This window comes from Hypanus sabinus, unplaced genomic scaffold (genome assembly GCF_030144855.1).
Source record: "Hypanus sabinus isolate sHypSab1 unplaced genomic scaffold, sHypSab1.hap1 scaffold_414, whole genome shotgun sequence".
NCBI lineage: Eukaryota > Metazoa > Chordata > Chondrichthyes > Myliobatiformes > Dasyatidae > Hypanus > Hypanus sabinus.
This window is the reverse complement of record NW_026781294.1, coordinates 240,140-256,652: the sequence shown is the minus strand read 5'-3', so window position 1 is coordinate 256,652 and position 16,513 is coordinate 240,140. Positions and strand designations below refer to the sequence as shown.

The following is a 16,513-nucleotide window of genomic DNA, read 5'->3' as shown; positions in this document are numbered from 1 at the left end:
ATCCGATGTTGGCCTTGAGCCCCGAAATGAGGGCCTATTACTCATTTAGTACCCAGTTATCTGGGCTCTTCAGAAATGTATCGGCTTCACGGAATCTGCATTAAGCGATCCAAACCAGGAGCCCAGGCTGTCTATTTTCTCAGCACTGAAAGGGGAGTCCCGCCAACAGGTCACGTGAGGCTGTGTGCCGCAGATCTGCCCCGCCCCCCGCTTTGTGACGCACGATCACGTGGTGTGTTGCGAACAAGGTTTACAAGAATAATCTCAGGAATGATCGGCTTTATGTATGAGGAGCATTTGATGGTTGTGGACCTGTGCTCAATGGAGTTCAGAGGGACAGTGGGGTTGGTGGAGGGATGTATGGTTAAGTAAACCTACCGAATGCTGGAAAGCCTGGATACAGTGGACATGGAGAGGATAGCACAGGCTCAGAATAAAGACACTTCCCTTTAAAATTGAGGTGAGAAAATTTCTTCAGCCAAAGGATGTCTGATCTGTGGAATTTGTTGCCGCAGAGGGTGGTTGAGGCTGCCATTTGGTTATGTTTATGACAGAGATTAATATATTGATGATTGCTAAGTAGCTTCAGGGTTACAGGAGGAAGGCAGGAATATGGTGTTGGAATGAAAATCAGCCATGGTTGAATGTTGGGCAAACCAGATTGATCGAATCAACTAATTTTGTTCCTGTATCTTGTGTCTTACCATGACTGAATGATGGCTCCTTCTTCTCCCATATCTTTTTGTGACGTGTGAGTGACAATAAAAGATTGTTCACTGAGATCATTATATTCAACATTTAAATTTCAATGAGTTTTGCTCTTAGTCGCATTAAGCAGAAATGTTTGGTTCTCCTTACTATTGTCAATGTGCTTCATTATTTTTCATGTTAAAGTCAGACCAGCGGTGAGAGATTTATTGGAATAAAAACCCCAACTGGAAGCAAACCACGACTGAAGATGAGGGAACATCAACAAGTGAACCAGCCCGAGGATTGAGAGCATCAACTGAAGAGAATCCATCTGACTCGGAGATTCCAGTGATTCAGTCAGGAGAAAGTTTGGTGAGTCTCATTTACTCAAACACTGGTCCTTTAGACATTACATACCTGTACAAAGGATGGTGAGAAATAGTTGGAGGGAGACTGAATGTGCCCAGCAGAACCAGTTATGCCTCTGTCAGACCCAGTTGCAATCACTCCAGGTCTGGTAATGTGCTTCCAGCAGCCCAGCCCTTTAAAACCACTCCCATTCTGTGGAAGTCGAATCTGGAAAAAGTCACTCAAAGACCATATAAATACAAACTCTTTACTTCAAGCACCTGGGACTTACTCAGTTAGTCGTTCAAACAGGAACAGTCTGTGACTGTTCCCGCCCAATCCACTAACTGACTAACAATTCCCCTTACACCACAGGTATATCTGTCCAGATACCCACCACACAAGGCAGGTTGGAACCAAAGTTATTTACTATATTACAGACCCTTAAGATAAATTACAAAATAGTCATAATGGCTTACACACACAGGACAGACTGAAGCTGTCCTATCTCTACGCATGAGGGCACAATTCAGATAAACATCCAGAAACCCTAGCTAGCTACCCTCAAGAAGAAATATGGCTCAGCATGGCTTGGTACATTGGCTGATCATCAGCAATTTCTTTCAGAGGAACAGGCGGCTATTGTTTAAGGAAGTGTTAACCCTTTTACATAGTTCACCACTCCCTCCTTTTGATCATTACATGATCAAGCAGTAATTTTTTCACAGAGAAAGCAACCGTGTACAACATTGACTTATCAATGGATAAAAACAGTGCACAACAGTAAATATAACAATGATGTGCACAACTATTAAGCCATAATGCAATATCATGCCTCACATATTACCAAACAGGCCTTCAAATACTAACATTTCGACCCTTCGGTGAACCTGTGTAAATCCTGCCCTACTTTCTTGATGCTATCAATCTCCCTGGCAGTGTGCTCGGAAAGGGATGTAATGTTGGTAGACTCATCAGGGATATAGGTGCAGCATTCTATGTCACTAATAGCACAGGTTCCCTCTTTCTAAGTGAGGATAAAATCTAAAGCCATATGATTCTGTATGACTGTTTGCTGGATTGCAATCATTTCAGTGGATATTTCTGTTACTTGGGTCTCTGTTTCTGTCAGAGCTTCTGCAGTATTGTGGCCGGCTCCTCAAGTGCTGTAGCCAAATTGATTATCTTTGGTGGATTCCTGGCTACTCCACAGGAGAGAAAAGTGATCATCCAAAATCACTCAGTCTCAGTTATTCCTCTCCGCTGCTAGGCCCCTGCAAGTATGGTCAGGATGCATGTTTCCCAGTCTAGGAAGTTGTGTTTGGTGGGAGCCTGAGATACCATCCCTCAAAACACTGACAGCCACAATCATCTCTGACTGGACCACAGTTCCTCATCTCTCTTCCCCTGGCGTAATTTGTGAAAGCCCAGGCTGAGAGTTCCTCACTCTGGCTGAGAGGGATTACTGACATTGGAATCATAGTTTTACTATGCTGCAGAATTTCGGCACAAACCCAGCAGGCCCCTAGTACTACCTGTTCGGCATCGGTGTGACAGTGACACAGAAATGTGTTAAAATGGGGACCCTGGATGCTGGGGTGATCCCTCTCAAAGACATAAACACGAACACCAGTGTTACATACCTGTAACAATTTAATTGAACCAGCAGCTATAGACCAGACATGGAGTCTGGTTTTGATATTAACACCACTATCTTTATTTGTATCTACTTATACTATAACAACTTAATCAAAACAATCAAAAGGGACCTTTGGGTTCAAATCCATACATCCCTCAAGGTTGCTGCACAGGTTGATATGGTGGTTAAGAAGACCTATGGTATGCTAGGCTTCATTAACAGGGGATTGAGTTCAAGAGTAGAGAGGTCATGTTGCAACTCTACAAATCTCTGGTGAGACTGCACTTTAAGAGTATTATGTTCAGTTCTGGTCACCTCATTATAGGAAGGAGGTGGACGCTATGGAGAGGGTGCAGAGGAGATTTACCAGGATGTTGCCTGGTTGGAGAACAAGTCATATGAATCAAGGTTAGCAGAGCTGGGACTTTTCACTTTGGAGAGTAGAAGAATGAGAGGGGACTTGATAGAGGTCTACAAGATTATGAGAAGCATAGACAGGGTGGATAGTCAGTCTCTGTTTCCCAGGGCAGCAATAGCAAACACCAGAGGGCATATGTACAAAATTAAGGAAGGGAAGTCTAGGGGAGACATCAGTGGTAAGTTTTTTTTACACAGAGGTTTGTGGGTACCTGGAATGACTTGCCAGGGATGGTGTTGGAGGCTATAACATTAGGGCTATTTAAGAGCCTCTTGGACAGGCACATGGATGAAAGAAAAATAGAGGGTTATATGGTAGTGTGGATTTAGTACATTTTTTTTAAGGGTTATATGGATCGGCACAACATGAAGGGCTGAAGGGGCTGTACTGTGCTGTAGTGTTCTATGGTTAACAGTGTTATGTGTATACATATGTGTAAATATAACTCCCAAACCATTGAGCTCAGGGAATACCAAGCTTAGAGTCTGAAGATGGTAAAGTATGAAAGTTCAGCTCATCCCCCGAATAAATGATGAAAGAGAGATATTTGTAATCCAAGGTGAATGTCGAGAGTAGGCAATTGCTTCCAATTCCACAAGTTCCACGGTGGTAAAACAGGATAACAGTCGCCGAAGATCTTATCCGTCTTCGTTCCAAATCCACATTTGAATTATCACCAAAACTAGCTGATAACAGGGGTACCGTCTTCAAAGGGAACTACCACCCAGGCAAGGGTTAACACACAGGTAGATTCCACAAGGTACTCTCAATCCCGATCCAACACACAAAGTATTACCGACAGTGATTTCCACAGAATACCTTTCTCACAAGTGGTCACCAGATAACGCACCCAAATCCAATTAAGGGTTAACAAAAGTAGTAGCCACGGGATACTCCATCAAAATCCCCATATGGATTATAGGAATTATCACCAACAGTGATTTGTCACGGGGTACCCTGTACAAGTGAGTTACCACCCCCAGGCAAGGGTTGGCACAAGTGGTCTTCACAGGACACTGCCAAACATAAAGATCCACTCCAGTGGATCAAACCAAGTGACAATCACACATTCAGTATTGTTCTGTGGGCACAGGAGAGTTCAAACAGCGAACTTCGGCCACTAGGTCCTTTGTTTCCAACCTTCCATCCTCTTTCTTTCTCTCCGTCTGACTGTCTGTCTCTGACTGTCCTTGCTTAAATAAAGCAAACTCCGAGCTAGGTAAACACAAGCTGTGAGCAAGTGTAAACACGCTGCAGAGTCAAATAATTCCACCCCTCCCTCTCTCTCAGTAAGAATCAAACAGCAGCTGAGAAAGCTGGCGGATGACATCACTCAGGCACTCTCTCTTAAAATGACAGTCCATGGCAAGAAACCTCGAGGTTCGACACACCACTATCAACCAATACATTTTCCTTTATTCCGAGAGAGCCCTTCTACTCAGTTCCTTCAGTAACACGTTTGTAGTCTGTTCGATATATCCACCGAGATTGCCCCTTCAGTCTCAGAGCCGTGGAGTGGTCAGTAACACCTAATATGCTCCTCTCCACCAAGTTCTGAGTTTCCCTCAATCCCAGTTCTTGGTCAGGTCAAAATTCCCAGGTTCTTGGGTGGGATAGTCACTCCTCTCTGCGTGGTAGTTCTCTTCCTTGTAAGCCAATCGTACCTGTGAATGTAATGCTTGGAAAAGTTTGTTTAGTTGGCATATGCATTTCCCCATCTCTTCCCCTAGGGTATGCATATCCAATTTACCTGGTAGACTTTCTGAGAACAATGGTGCACAAGGTCTTGGTCCACAGGGTGTCCTCATGGGCCGTCCATAAATGATTTCAGTTGGTGACAACACTGATTTCCCCTGTGGGGTGACCCTCATGTGGAATAGGTCTAACAGTAGAACCTTCAACCAAGTGAGTCCAGTCTCCGCTGTTAGTTTGGCCAATTTACTCTTCAGAGCGCCATTGACACTTTACAATAAGCCAGCGGCCCGTGGGTGGTGTACAGAGTGGAATTGTTGCTTGATAGCTCGTTTGTTACACACCCCTTCGCTTGCTTTCGCCACGAAGTGTGGGCGATTGTCAGAGCTCAGCATCTCTGGCAGGCCGTACCTGGGAATTATATCCCGTAATAATACCTTCACAACAGTCATAACAGTATTATTGGTAGTTGGAATAGCTTCAATCCATCTATTAAATACTTCTGTAATAACTAAGCAGTATCTATAGCAATGTATTCTAGGCAATTCAGTAACATCAACTTGGCACTGCATGCACGTTTTGGCCCATTCACTGACCTTGCGGAGTCCGTGCCAAACAAACCTGTCAAAATGGTCAAGGGAGTCGTACCCGGTGTGCAGGGTGCAGGTTAGCAACCATTCCCTCCTTTTCCAGGTGTGTACATAATTGACCAATATAGGTAAAAACTGTGTAGGAACACAAACCTGTCCCACTGTGGTGTTCCAAAAACCTGGGTCGGGGTCTTTCTGGCACCCCATCTGGGACCACAGCTTGCACTCCTCCTCACAGGTGTCCCCCTGAGAAGTACGTAACTCTCGCATGTCTGGCAAACTTGTTCTGCCTGAGTCATGGAGGATTGCTTGATGGGAACCCGAGGAGACTACAACTATCGAGGATTGTGCAGCACTTTTCGCTGTGTAATCTGCTAAAGCATTGGGTTTAGTGACCTGTTTGGACATGCGGGTGTGGGCCGCACATTAATAATGGCCAGAACTCAAGGTAGCTGTGGAGCAGTGAGTAAGTTGTTTACAAAGGTGGCATTACTAATGGGGTGGCCAGAGCAAGTCAGGAATCCCCATGTTCCCAGAGAGCCCGGTAGTCATGTACAACTCCAAATGCATAACGGGAGTCCGTGTAATTGTTCTCACTTTTATCTGTTGCTCGGATACAGGCACAAGTCAGAGCAAACAGCTCAGGCTTCTGGACGAGACAGCTGTTTCAAAAGAATCCCGCTCAAATACTTCACTGTCAGTTACTATCGCATCACCAGAAAATTGTTTCCCTGCTGGATCCACAAAAGGGCTTCCATTCTCATAAAACATTGCCTCGGGCTTGAGGGGATATAGCAGAATGGATGGGAATCTCTGTCCTCTTTTCATGGTGATCCAGATGGGGGGCAGTTTTAGAAATTAACAAGCAAGGCCAATTTCATGGCCTGAAATTGCGCAAAGATGGGGTACAGCCTCTTGGGTTCAGTCAATATTAAAAGAGTGTCTTACCAGATGTCCTGTCTTCACCTGAGTCCTTCCAGTATCAGAGTTGGCATGCGGCCAAGTCTGGCCAGCCTCCCTAGGTGCTGGAGGCTTGTTGCATCAGGGTGTAGGCAAGGAACCCTAGGCTCTTTGGCTTGAACCCAAGGCAAACCCTCACGGTGTATGGGGAACCACCTGTCCTGTTTGTCACCAAAGGAAATCCGGAACTTCGGCCAGTAGTACAATGTTCTCTCTTCCTTTATCCACTCTGTGACTGGGAACTTTGTCCCTAGAGGGGTGCATAATACTGGCTTTTCTCAATCCCCCTGGAATTCCACCTGCAGTGGCTGTGTATGTGAATACGTGCGTTCCGTGCCTTCGAACCCAGACAGAGTGATTGTAGTGTTTGATAGCTGGAATCCATTTTCCGATATTACTTCCTGATTGAGAGTGGCTGTGGTTGCCGGCATATCAATCATAAACGGAATTGGAATTCCAGCAACTTGCAATGTTCCGTTGGGCTCTTCCTGAGGGATGGTACTCACGGCAGGAAGCATCCTAGCTTGTTAATTTGAAAACGGGTTGTTGTCCCCACCTGTCTCTTGGTAGGTTTTTCTTCCCATTTCTGATCCCCAGATATCGCCCTCTTGTGTCCTTCTTCCCACTGAACATCTACACCGTTAATATTAGTTCCCTTCAGGGTAGATTGGGATTTGAAAGTCAGGTCCCAACAATATGTTAAAGCTCGTCACATTCGATTTTGGTCATTGTCAGGCCATCCATGTTATTTGTTTTAATCATGTTGGCTAACTTAGTTGGTAAGTATTGGAGCAGTAGGGAGTTAAACTGGGGGGACAGATTCCCGCCTTTAAAGGCTTGGTCAGATGTTGTTCAGTCCTCAGATGGAATCAGCAATCAAATGGCTGAGCATGGTGCGATGAATGTGCTGAGCTGTGTATATCATAAAGCAAGAAGTATCGTAGGAAAGCCAGATGAGCTCAGGGCAGGGAATTATGATATTGTAGCCATGATTGGGACTTTGTTGCACCCAATAGTCTGAGGGATTTAGAGGAACAAGTTTTTAGAGAGATTGCAGACCATGCCAAGAAACAAAGGTTGATGCAGTAAGTGATTTTAACTTTCCATATATTGACTAGGACTCCCATAATATAAAAGGACTAGATGGGGTAAAGTTTGTCAAATGTGCCCTTAATCAGTGCATAGGATTCCCAACGTAGAAGTGTGCAATAAGCTGTTAGGAAATGATCCAGGGCTGATGACAGAAATTAGTGATCGTAATGCCATGAGATTCAAAAGCAAATATGGAAAAAGAGAGGTCTGGACCATGGATTGATGTTCTAAATTGGAGAAAGGTCAATTTTGATGGTATCAGAAAGGATCTGATAAGTGTGGTTTGTGACTGGCTGTTTTCTGGCAAAGGAGTACTTGGTAAGTGTGAGGCCTTCAGAAGTGAAATTTTGAGTGTGTTGAGTTTGTATGTGTCTGTCAAAATAAACGTTGAAAGGTAACTGATGCAGGGAACCTTGGTTTTCAAGAGATATTGAGGCCCCGGATATTTTATTCTTCTGAATGCCTCAGACTGTTGGGTGCTACCAAGACTCATTAATGACTACAAATCATAAATCCATGCGAGCTCATCTGACTTTTTTTTTAGTCATCTTCTGTTGGTTTCTAAAAGCTTCCCAATAGTTTTTGCTCTTGGTTGTTTGCTCTCTCTTTGGTTTTTCTGTTGCTTTGGCTTCTCATTTTAACCATGGTTGTGTTCTCCTGCCTTTCCTATGCTTCCACTTCATTGGGCTGCATCGATCACTCAGCTGCCGAATTGCTCCCAGAAACTCCAGCCATTGCTGCTCTGTTGTCACTGCTACCTTTCCCCTTACAAGTTTGGCCAGCTTCTCTGTCATAGAAACATGGAGAAGTTCAGTAGAGAAACAGGCTATTTGGCCCACCTAGTCAATGCCGAGAACACATTTAAGCTGTCTAATTCAACTACCTGCACTGGGACAATCACCCTTCATGCCCCTACCATCCAAGTACCTATCAAACTTCTCTTATTGTTGAAACCGGGCTTATATTCACCACTTTTGCTGGCATCTCATTCCCCACTCTCACGACCATTTCATTAGAGAGCTTTCCCAAATGGTACCGTTAAATTTTCACCTTCCCCACTTACCCATGACCTCTCGTTGTCATCCTACCCAACCTCAGCGGAAAAAGCTGTTTGCATTTACCCTATCTATACCCTCATAATTCTAACAGATCCTCAAAGCAAACTTACTTTCTAATGCTCAGAGCCTTTTTTAGGTTTATAAAGTGATGAAGGGCATTGATCGTGTGGATAGTCAGAGGTTTTTCCCCCAGGGTTGAAATGGCTAACACGAGAGGGCATAGTTTTAAGGTGCTTGGAAATAGCTACCGAGGGGATGGCAAGGGTAAGTTTTTTACCTGGAAAATAGTGGGTACGTGTAATCCACTGCCAGCAGCGGTGGTCGAGGCAGATACAATAGGGTGTTTTAACAGCCTCTTAGATAGGCACATGGAGCTTAGAAAAATAGAGGGCTATTTGCTAGGGAAATTCTAGGCAGTTTCTAGAGTAAGTTACGTGGTTGGCACAATGTTGTAGGCTGAATGGCCTGGAATATGATGTAGATTTCAATGCTCAATGTTCTATGTTGAACAGTGAAATAACATCTCTTCTTTAATCTGTACAGTGTCCATGATTTTAATGTGGCTTTTTCACACTCCAATAGAACCTTTGTCTATCTCCTGAGTAAATAGAGATGAAAACATATTTAAGATCTCCCCCATCTGCTTTGGTTCCATACGTGGATTGCCATTCTGGTCTTACAGTGAACCAACTTTGTGCCTTACAATCCTTTTGCTCTTAATCTATCCCTGGAGTCCTTGATGATTAATCTTTTCTGCAAGGGCAACCTCATGTCTTCTCTTAGCCATCCTGATTTACCTCTTATGTGTTCTCTTGTATTTTTTACACTTCAAAAGAACCTGCCTGCCGATCCCTGTTATGCAACTCCATTTTGTGCTTCACCAGTGTCTCAATATATCTTGAAATCCAAGGTTCCCTGCAGTTTCTATCTTTACCTTTTATTCTGACAAACACATACCAACTTTGTACTTTCAAAATTACACTTTGAAGGCCTCCCACTGACCAAGCACACCTTTGCCATAAAGCAGCCTGTCCCAGTCCACAGTTGCCAGATCCTAGTGTCTTAATTCCAGGTGTTGATCCATTCCCTGAACACATCCACCTTTCCTATCATGCACCTTGCATTGAGATATACAGGGCTCAGCATATTCACTGCATCATGCTCAATGTTTTTCATTCCTGACTTTGTCTGAGTTCTGAACAACACCTGTCTTCAAAACCCCTCCACTATCTGTTCTGTTATTCAGGCATCCATTCCCCCTGCAAATTTAGTTTAACCCCACTTACCCCCACCCCCCAACATGCAGCTGTATCATCCCTTTGTTTTGATAGTGTTTTGATCACTCCCAGATCAATAAAAAGGAGGTGCATACAGGCAGATAGGAACAAATGGGCTACTTATGAGATACAGGAAATTCAAGTGAACACTGATGAAAGAAGGCATGGATTCTGCAGATATGTTAAGTGCAAAAAATTGCAAGGGAAAAAATTAATCCTTTGCAAGATCAGAATGGTAATCCATATGAGGAGACAAAATAGATTGGGGAGATTTTTTCTGCATTCGTATTTACTCAGGAGATTGACACAGAGTCTGTAGATGTGAGGCAAAGTAGCATCAGCTTCATGGACACTGTACAGATTACAGAGGTAATCTTGTTGCCGTATGAAGGAAAATTACCAGGAATATATCCCCAGTGCCTGACAAATTGTTCCCTCGGACCCTGTGGAAGACAAGTGCAGAAGTTGTAGGGGCCCAAGCACAGATATTTAAATCATCCTTAGTGACAGGTGAGGTACTGGAAGATTGGAGGACAGCCAATGTTGTTCTGCTGTTCAAGAAAGGCTCTAAAAATAAACTAAGAAATTGTACCTTGGTAAGCTTGACATCAGCAGGGGGAAAGTTATTCTAACATATGTGCAGGAACTGGAAATAAGTATTTGGATCGATGTGGACTGATTAAGGATGGATAGCATAGCTTTGTGCATGGTAGGTCATGTCTAACCAATCTTATAGAGTCTCGAGGAAGTTATCAGGGAAGTGGATGAAGGCAAGGCAGTGGATGTTGTCTACATGGACTTCGGCAAGGCACTTGACAAAGTCTTATATGGGAGGTTGGTCAAGAAGGTTCAGTCACTCAACATTCAAGATGAGATAGTAAATCGGACGAGACACTGTCTTTGGGAGAAGCCAGAGTATGGTAGCAGATGGTTACCTCTCTGACTGGAACCCTTTGACCAGTGGTGTGTCATAGGGATCAGTGCTGGATCTGATGTTGTTTGTCATCTATATCAGTAATCTGGATTACTGTGGTTAACTGCATCAGTAAATTTGTTGATGACAACAAGATTGGGGTGTAGTGGACAGCAAGGAAGATGATCATGGCTTATAGTGCGACCTGGACCAGCTGGAAAAATGGTTTGCGAAATGGAAAATGAAATTCAATGCAGACAAGAGTGAGGTGTTGTATTTGACTGGTTGGGCACTGAGGAGTGTTGTAGAAGAAAGGGACCTGGGAATACAAGTCCGTAATTCACTGAAAGTGGTGCCACAGTTAGATAGAGATGGAAAGAAAGATTTCGGCCCATCGGCCTTCATGAACCAAAGCACTATCAACAGTAGGTAGATGTTATGTTGACTTGTAGAAGGTATTGGTGAGGCCTAATTTGGAATATTTTGTGCAGTGTTGGTCACCTACCTACATGAAAGTTGTAAAAGAGGTTCTGAGAGTTCAGAGAAAATTCACAAGGATGTTGCCAGGTCTGGGTGACTTTGGTAACAAGGAAAGATTGAACAGGATAGGATTTTATTCCTTGGAATGTAGAAGATTGAGGGGAGATTTGATTGTGATAGAGGGGCATAGATAGACTAAATGCAAGCTGGCTTTTACCACGGAGATGGTGTGCGACTACAACCAGAAGCCATGGGTTAAGGGTGAAAGGTGAAATGTTAAGGGGAAATGTGAGGGGAAACTTCTTCACACAGATGGTTATCTGGGTGTGGAATGAGCAGCCAACACAAGTGGAGAATTCGAGCTGAATTTAAGGAGGTTTGTGTAGGTACCTGAATGGTAGGGTTGTGGGAGTGGGCAGTTTAAATAGTTTAGCACAAACTAGATTGTCCAAAGGGCCTGTTTCTGTGTTGGTACTTTTCTGCAAGGGCCTGAAATAATTCAAAGATTCACTCTGTGTCCATTGAACAGCTGTGTGGACCAACTATTCATCTCAGCAGGAAATTTTTATAAGGCATTAAAACTGTGGCACTTTAAGTTAATAATACATATGGGAAAATTCCAGCTGCCCATTAAGAAAGACTATTTGTGTGAGAATGTTTCAGTTACTGTGTGGCCAGGCACCCATGCAGCTCAGCAGGAACAGGGAATAATACCAATGGAGAGAGCCAAACTGAGCCAGGTCACAGATTTGAGATGGCAGAAATGCCCCATTCCTATAGAAACAAGAAGAGCATCAGGGAATTGATGGTTATTCCAGATACCAGCACTGTGCCCAGTTAGAAGTTGATTTCTCTGTCCAACTTGGGTGGAACCTCACTATAACAGTGTGATGCTGGATCAAACCTTGGCAACTCAAGTAATCTCATCTGAAGTGTTGTCCTACTCCCGTTGATGCATTTTGTAAATCTTTTTACAGGTTAAAAACGAGAAGGAATTTGTCTCCCAGAAGCTCAAACATGGCACACCAGTTTTGCTGTCTCTGTCTAGATATTTAAGAGGTGAAGCAAGGGATTCAATCAACCTTCCTATCTGATCAGACTACGGGGCAGGATTCACTCAGTCATTTGACCAACTGGCACCTCCATTATTTTACACAGGGGAGAGCCCATTCTTCTGCTCAGGCTGTGGGAATGGATTCAGTCAGTCATCTCAACTGAAGGTACATCAGTAAGTTCACATTGGGCAAGGTCATTCACCTGTTCTGTGTGTAAAAAAAATATTTAGTCTGTCATCCCACCTGTGGACCCACCAGTCAGAAGCTGGTCATCTGCTAAATTTCTGGGGAAGGATTCACTCGGTCATCTGACCTAATGGCTCACCAGTCAGTTCACACAAGGGAGAAGCCATTCACCTGCTCAGACTGCGGTAAGGGATTTACTCGGTCATCTGACCTAAAGGTACATCAGCGAGTTCACACTGGGGAGAAGCCATTCACCTGCTCAGTCTGTGGGAAGGGATTCACTCGGTCATCCTACCTGCAGAATCATAAGCAAGTTCACACTGGGGAGAAGCCATTCATCTGCCTAGAATGCGGGAAGAAATTCACTTTGTCATCCAGCCTGCGGAGTCATCAGCGAGTTCACACTGGGGAGAAGCCATTCATCTGCTTAGAATGTGGGAAGAAATTCATTTCGTCATCCAGCCTGCTGAGTCATCAGCGAGTTCACACTGGAGAGAAACCGTTCACCTGCTCAGAATGTGGGAAGGGATTCACTCATTCATCCAGCCTACAGAGACACCAGCAATCTCACACTGGAGAGAAGTCGTTCACCTGCTCAGTCTGTGGGAAGGAATTCACTCAGTTATCCAACCTGCAGAGTCATCAGCGAGTTCACACTGGAGAGAAGCCATTCACCTGCTCAGAATGCGGGAAGGGATTCACTTTCTCATCGACACTTAAGGTACACCAGCGAGTTCACACCAGGGAGAAACCGTTCACCTGCTCAGACTGTGGGAAGAGATTCACTTTCTCATCTAACCTGAAGGTACATCAGGTGGTTCACACTGGGGAGTGGCCGTTCACCTGTTCAGTCTGTGGGAAGGGATTCATTAACTCAACTGAACTGATAGTTCATCAGCGAGTTCACACTGGAGAGAGGCCATTCACCTGCTCAGACTGTGGGAAGGGATTCATTAAGTCAGCTGAACTGAAGGTTCATCAGCGAGTTCACACTGGGGAGAGGCCGTTTACCTGCTCAGACTGTGGGAAGGGATTCACTTCCTCATCTAACCTGATGACACACCAGCGAGTTCACACCGGGGAGCGGCCGTTCACTTGCTCGAACTGTGGGATGAGATTCGCACGGTTATTCACCCTACAGTGTCACCAGCGAGTTCACACTGGGGAGAAGCCATTCACCTGCTCAGACTGTGGGAAGAGATTCACTCAGTCATCTGACCTAAAGGCTCACCAGCGATTTCACACCAAGGAGTGTCCATTCACCTGCTCGGACTGTGGGAAGGGATTCACTTTGGAATCGACTCTAGTGAAACACCAGCGAGTTCACACTGGGGAGAAGCCGTTCACCTGCTCAGACTGTGGTAAGGGATTCACTATGTCATCTCACCTACTGATTCACCAGCGAGTTCACACTGGGGAGAAGCCGTTCACCTGCTCAGACTGTGGGAAGGGATTCACTATGTCATCTCACCTACTGATACACCAGCGAGTTCACACTGGGGAGAAGCCGTTCATCTGCTCAGACTGTGGGAAGGGATTCACTTGCTCATCCCAACTGAAGGTACATCAGCGAGTTCACACTGGGGAGAAGCCATTCACCTGCTCAGAATGTGGGAAGGGATTCAGTCGGTCATCCAGCCTACAGAGTCATCAGCGAGTTCACACTGGGGAGAAGCCATTCACCTGCTCAGAATGTGGGAAGAGATTCACTCGGTCATCCCACCTACTGAAACATCAGCGAGTTCACACTAGGGAGAAGCCGTTCACCTGCTCAGACTGTGGGCAGGGATTCACACTGTCATCCCACCTACTGAGACATCAGCGAGTTCACACTGGGGAGAAGTCGTTCACCTGCTTAGACTGCGGGAAGGGTTTCACTCGGATATCCAACCTGCAGAGTCATCAGCGAGTTCACACTGGGGTGAAGCCATTCACCTGCTCAGAATGTGGGAAGGCATTCACTCGGTCATCGCACCTACTGAGACATCAGCGAGTTCACACTAGGGAGAAGCCATTCATCTGCTCAGAATGAGGGAAGAGATTCACTGATTCATCCACCCTACAGAGACACCAGAAAGTTCACACTGGGAAGAAGCCATTCACCTGCTCAGTCTGTGGGAAGGGATTCACTCAGTCCTCCACCCTACAGAAACACCAGTCAGTTCACACATTCTGAGCTATTCACCTGCTCAGAATGTTGGAAAGGATTCATTCAGTCATCCCAACTACTGGCACACCAGTCAGTTCTCATTGTTATTAATCCCTTGCTTTTGCTTGCTGAGGACATTCATTTTAAGAGAGAGAGTGATTAAGAAGGCAAATCAGTCTGGCTTGCAGCTTGTTTACATCACTCACAGCTTGTTTAGTTTTAACCGAGGAATCAGACACTCAGAGTCAGACGGAGATAAAGGAGGGAAAATGGAAGGATCGAAACCAGGGAACTAGTGGCCAAGAGTCACTGTTTAGAGCTTTCCTATGCCCACAAGTGTGGGTTAAGTATTGATTCACCATGCATCGAATGTGTGGTTGTCACCTTGTTTGATCCATAGGTGTGGATCAGATTTAAGGTATCCTGTGAAGACTACTTTTGTGTTAACGCTTGGCGGGGTGTGGTGTGATAATACACTTGAAGATGATACCCCTTGTGACAAGTCACTTTCGGTGATAATTCGTATGTGGATTTGGAACGATGAAGCATAAAATCTACAGCAACTGTTCTCTCATTTTACTACAATGGAACCTTTGGAATTCGACGTAATTGCCTTCTCTCGACATTTACCCTGGATTACAAATATCTCTCTCTCGTTACCTATTCCGTGGATGAACTGAACTTCCATACTTTACCATCTCAAGACTCTCAAGCCTTGTTTGGGAGTTATATTTTGTTACGCCCCAACCTCTGAGGGGCCGAAGGGTACAACGTAGCCCCCTCCTTTTTGAGAATCGCAAGATCGCTATGAATTCAGGTCAGGAGACCCAGGAAATGAGAGAAAGACACGCAGAATCCACATGGGGTTTTTAATGTCCCAGCCCCTCAGCGATACAAAGCCACGGGAAATGGTCATTGTCACTTGGAGATGGAATAGTGTATTGAGTTCCGTACTATTTAGTTGAAGCCCTCAGGGAATGAGCCGAGGGGGCTGGCTGAGAGATTGCATCATTCCAACCTGATTGACATCTGAGAACCTGTGAGTAACGATAAAAGAGGGTCTGGGGAACAACCCCTTTAGACGCACCAGGGAAACGATAGAAATCCCGTCTGTCCATCCTTGCCCGGATGACGAGTTTTCCACGGAACGGCTTAGCTAAAGGACCGACTACAAAAACAGAACTCTCGAAGGATTGACATCATAAAAAGGAAAGCCGGCAAGTTTAAAACATCTCTCTCTCTTGACTCCAACAAAAGGCTGCAGCCTGCACAAACTTGAGTGACTTTTATATTTCCATCGGACAATACATTATCTCCTAGACAACGATAGAATTTTTTCTTATTGATTATTATTATACCCGCGCTTTTAGAATTAGTATTGACGACGTATATTATCTGTATGTTTGCATTGAAATTATTTTTGTGTATATTTTTCAATAAATACTGTTAAAAATGGTACCATCAGACTTCAACGGACCTCTCTATCTTTGCTGGTAAGTAACCCAGTTATGGGGTACGTAACAACTTGGGGTTCTCGTCTTGAGATTTGACATCAAATTGGGAGGCCAGTGAATCGGGAAAAGGAGTCCAAACTTGCATCTGGTACACGGGTAGCCAGACGGGAAACCAGCAAAGATGGATGTGGATGAATTTATAGAAAACCCGACTCTGGAACCGCTAGAGGCGGCCACCAAATTGGACTTGATAAATATGGCGAAGGGGCTAAATCTCGCAGAGGTGAGGTTGTCAATGAAAAAGCCAGAGGTGCGAATGGCCATAACTCAGTATTGTATTGTGAAGAATGTGTTTACAGTTGAGGTATTGGAAAATATCCCTGAAAAGGTACCAGCTAGTGGGACGGCTCAATTATAGTTTGAGAAATTAAGGTTGGAATATGAAATTAAATTAAAGCAGCTGGAAGCAGCTGAGAAGGAGAAAGGCAGAGCTGAGAAGGAGAAAGAAAGAG

The 16,513-nt window shown here is 44.7% G+C and overlaps 1 protein-coding gene across 1 annotated transcript; it reads left to right on the top strand.

Moving 5' to 3' along the window:
• The first annotated feature begins 270 nt into the window (after positions 1 to 270).
• On the top strand, positions 271 to 16,005 carry LOC132388805 (zinc finger protein 850-like). Its single transcript, XM_059961224.1, has 3 exons — positions 271 to 460; positions 895 to 1,062; positions 12,135 to 16,005. Exon 3 carries the CDS (start codon positions 12,529 to 12,531, stop codon positions 14,428 to 14,430), a length of 1,902 nt encoding a protein of 633 aa, XP_059817207.1. The 5' UTR covers positions 271 to 460; positions 895 to 1,062; positions 12,135 to 12,528; the 3' UTR covers positions 14,431 to 16,005.
• Positions 16,006 to 16,513: the final 508 nt, after the last annotated feature.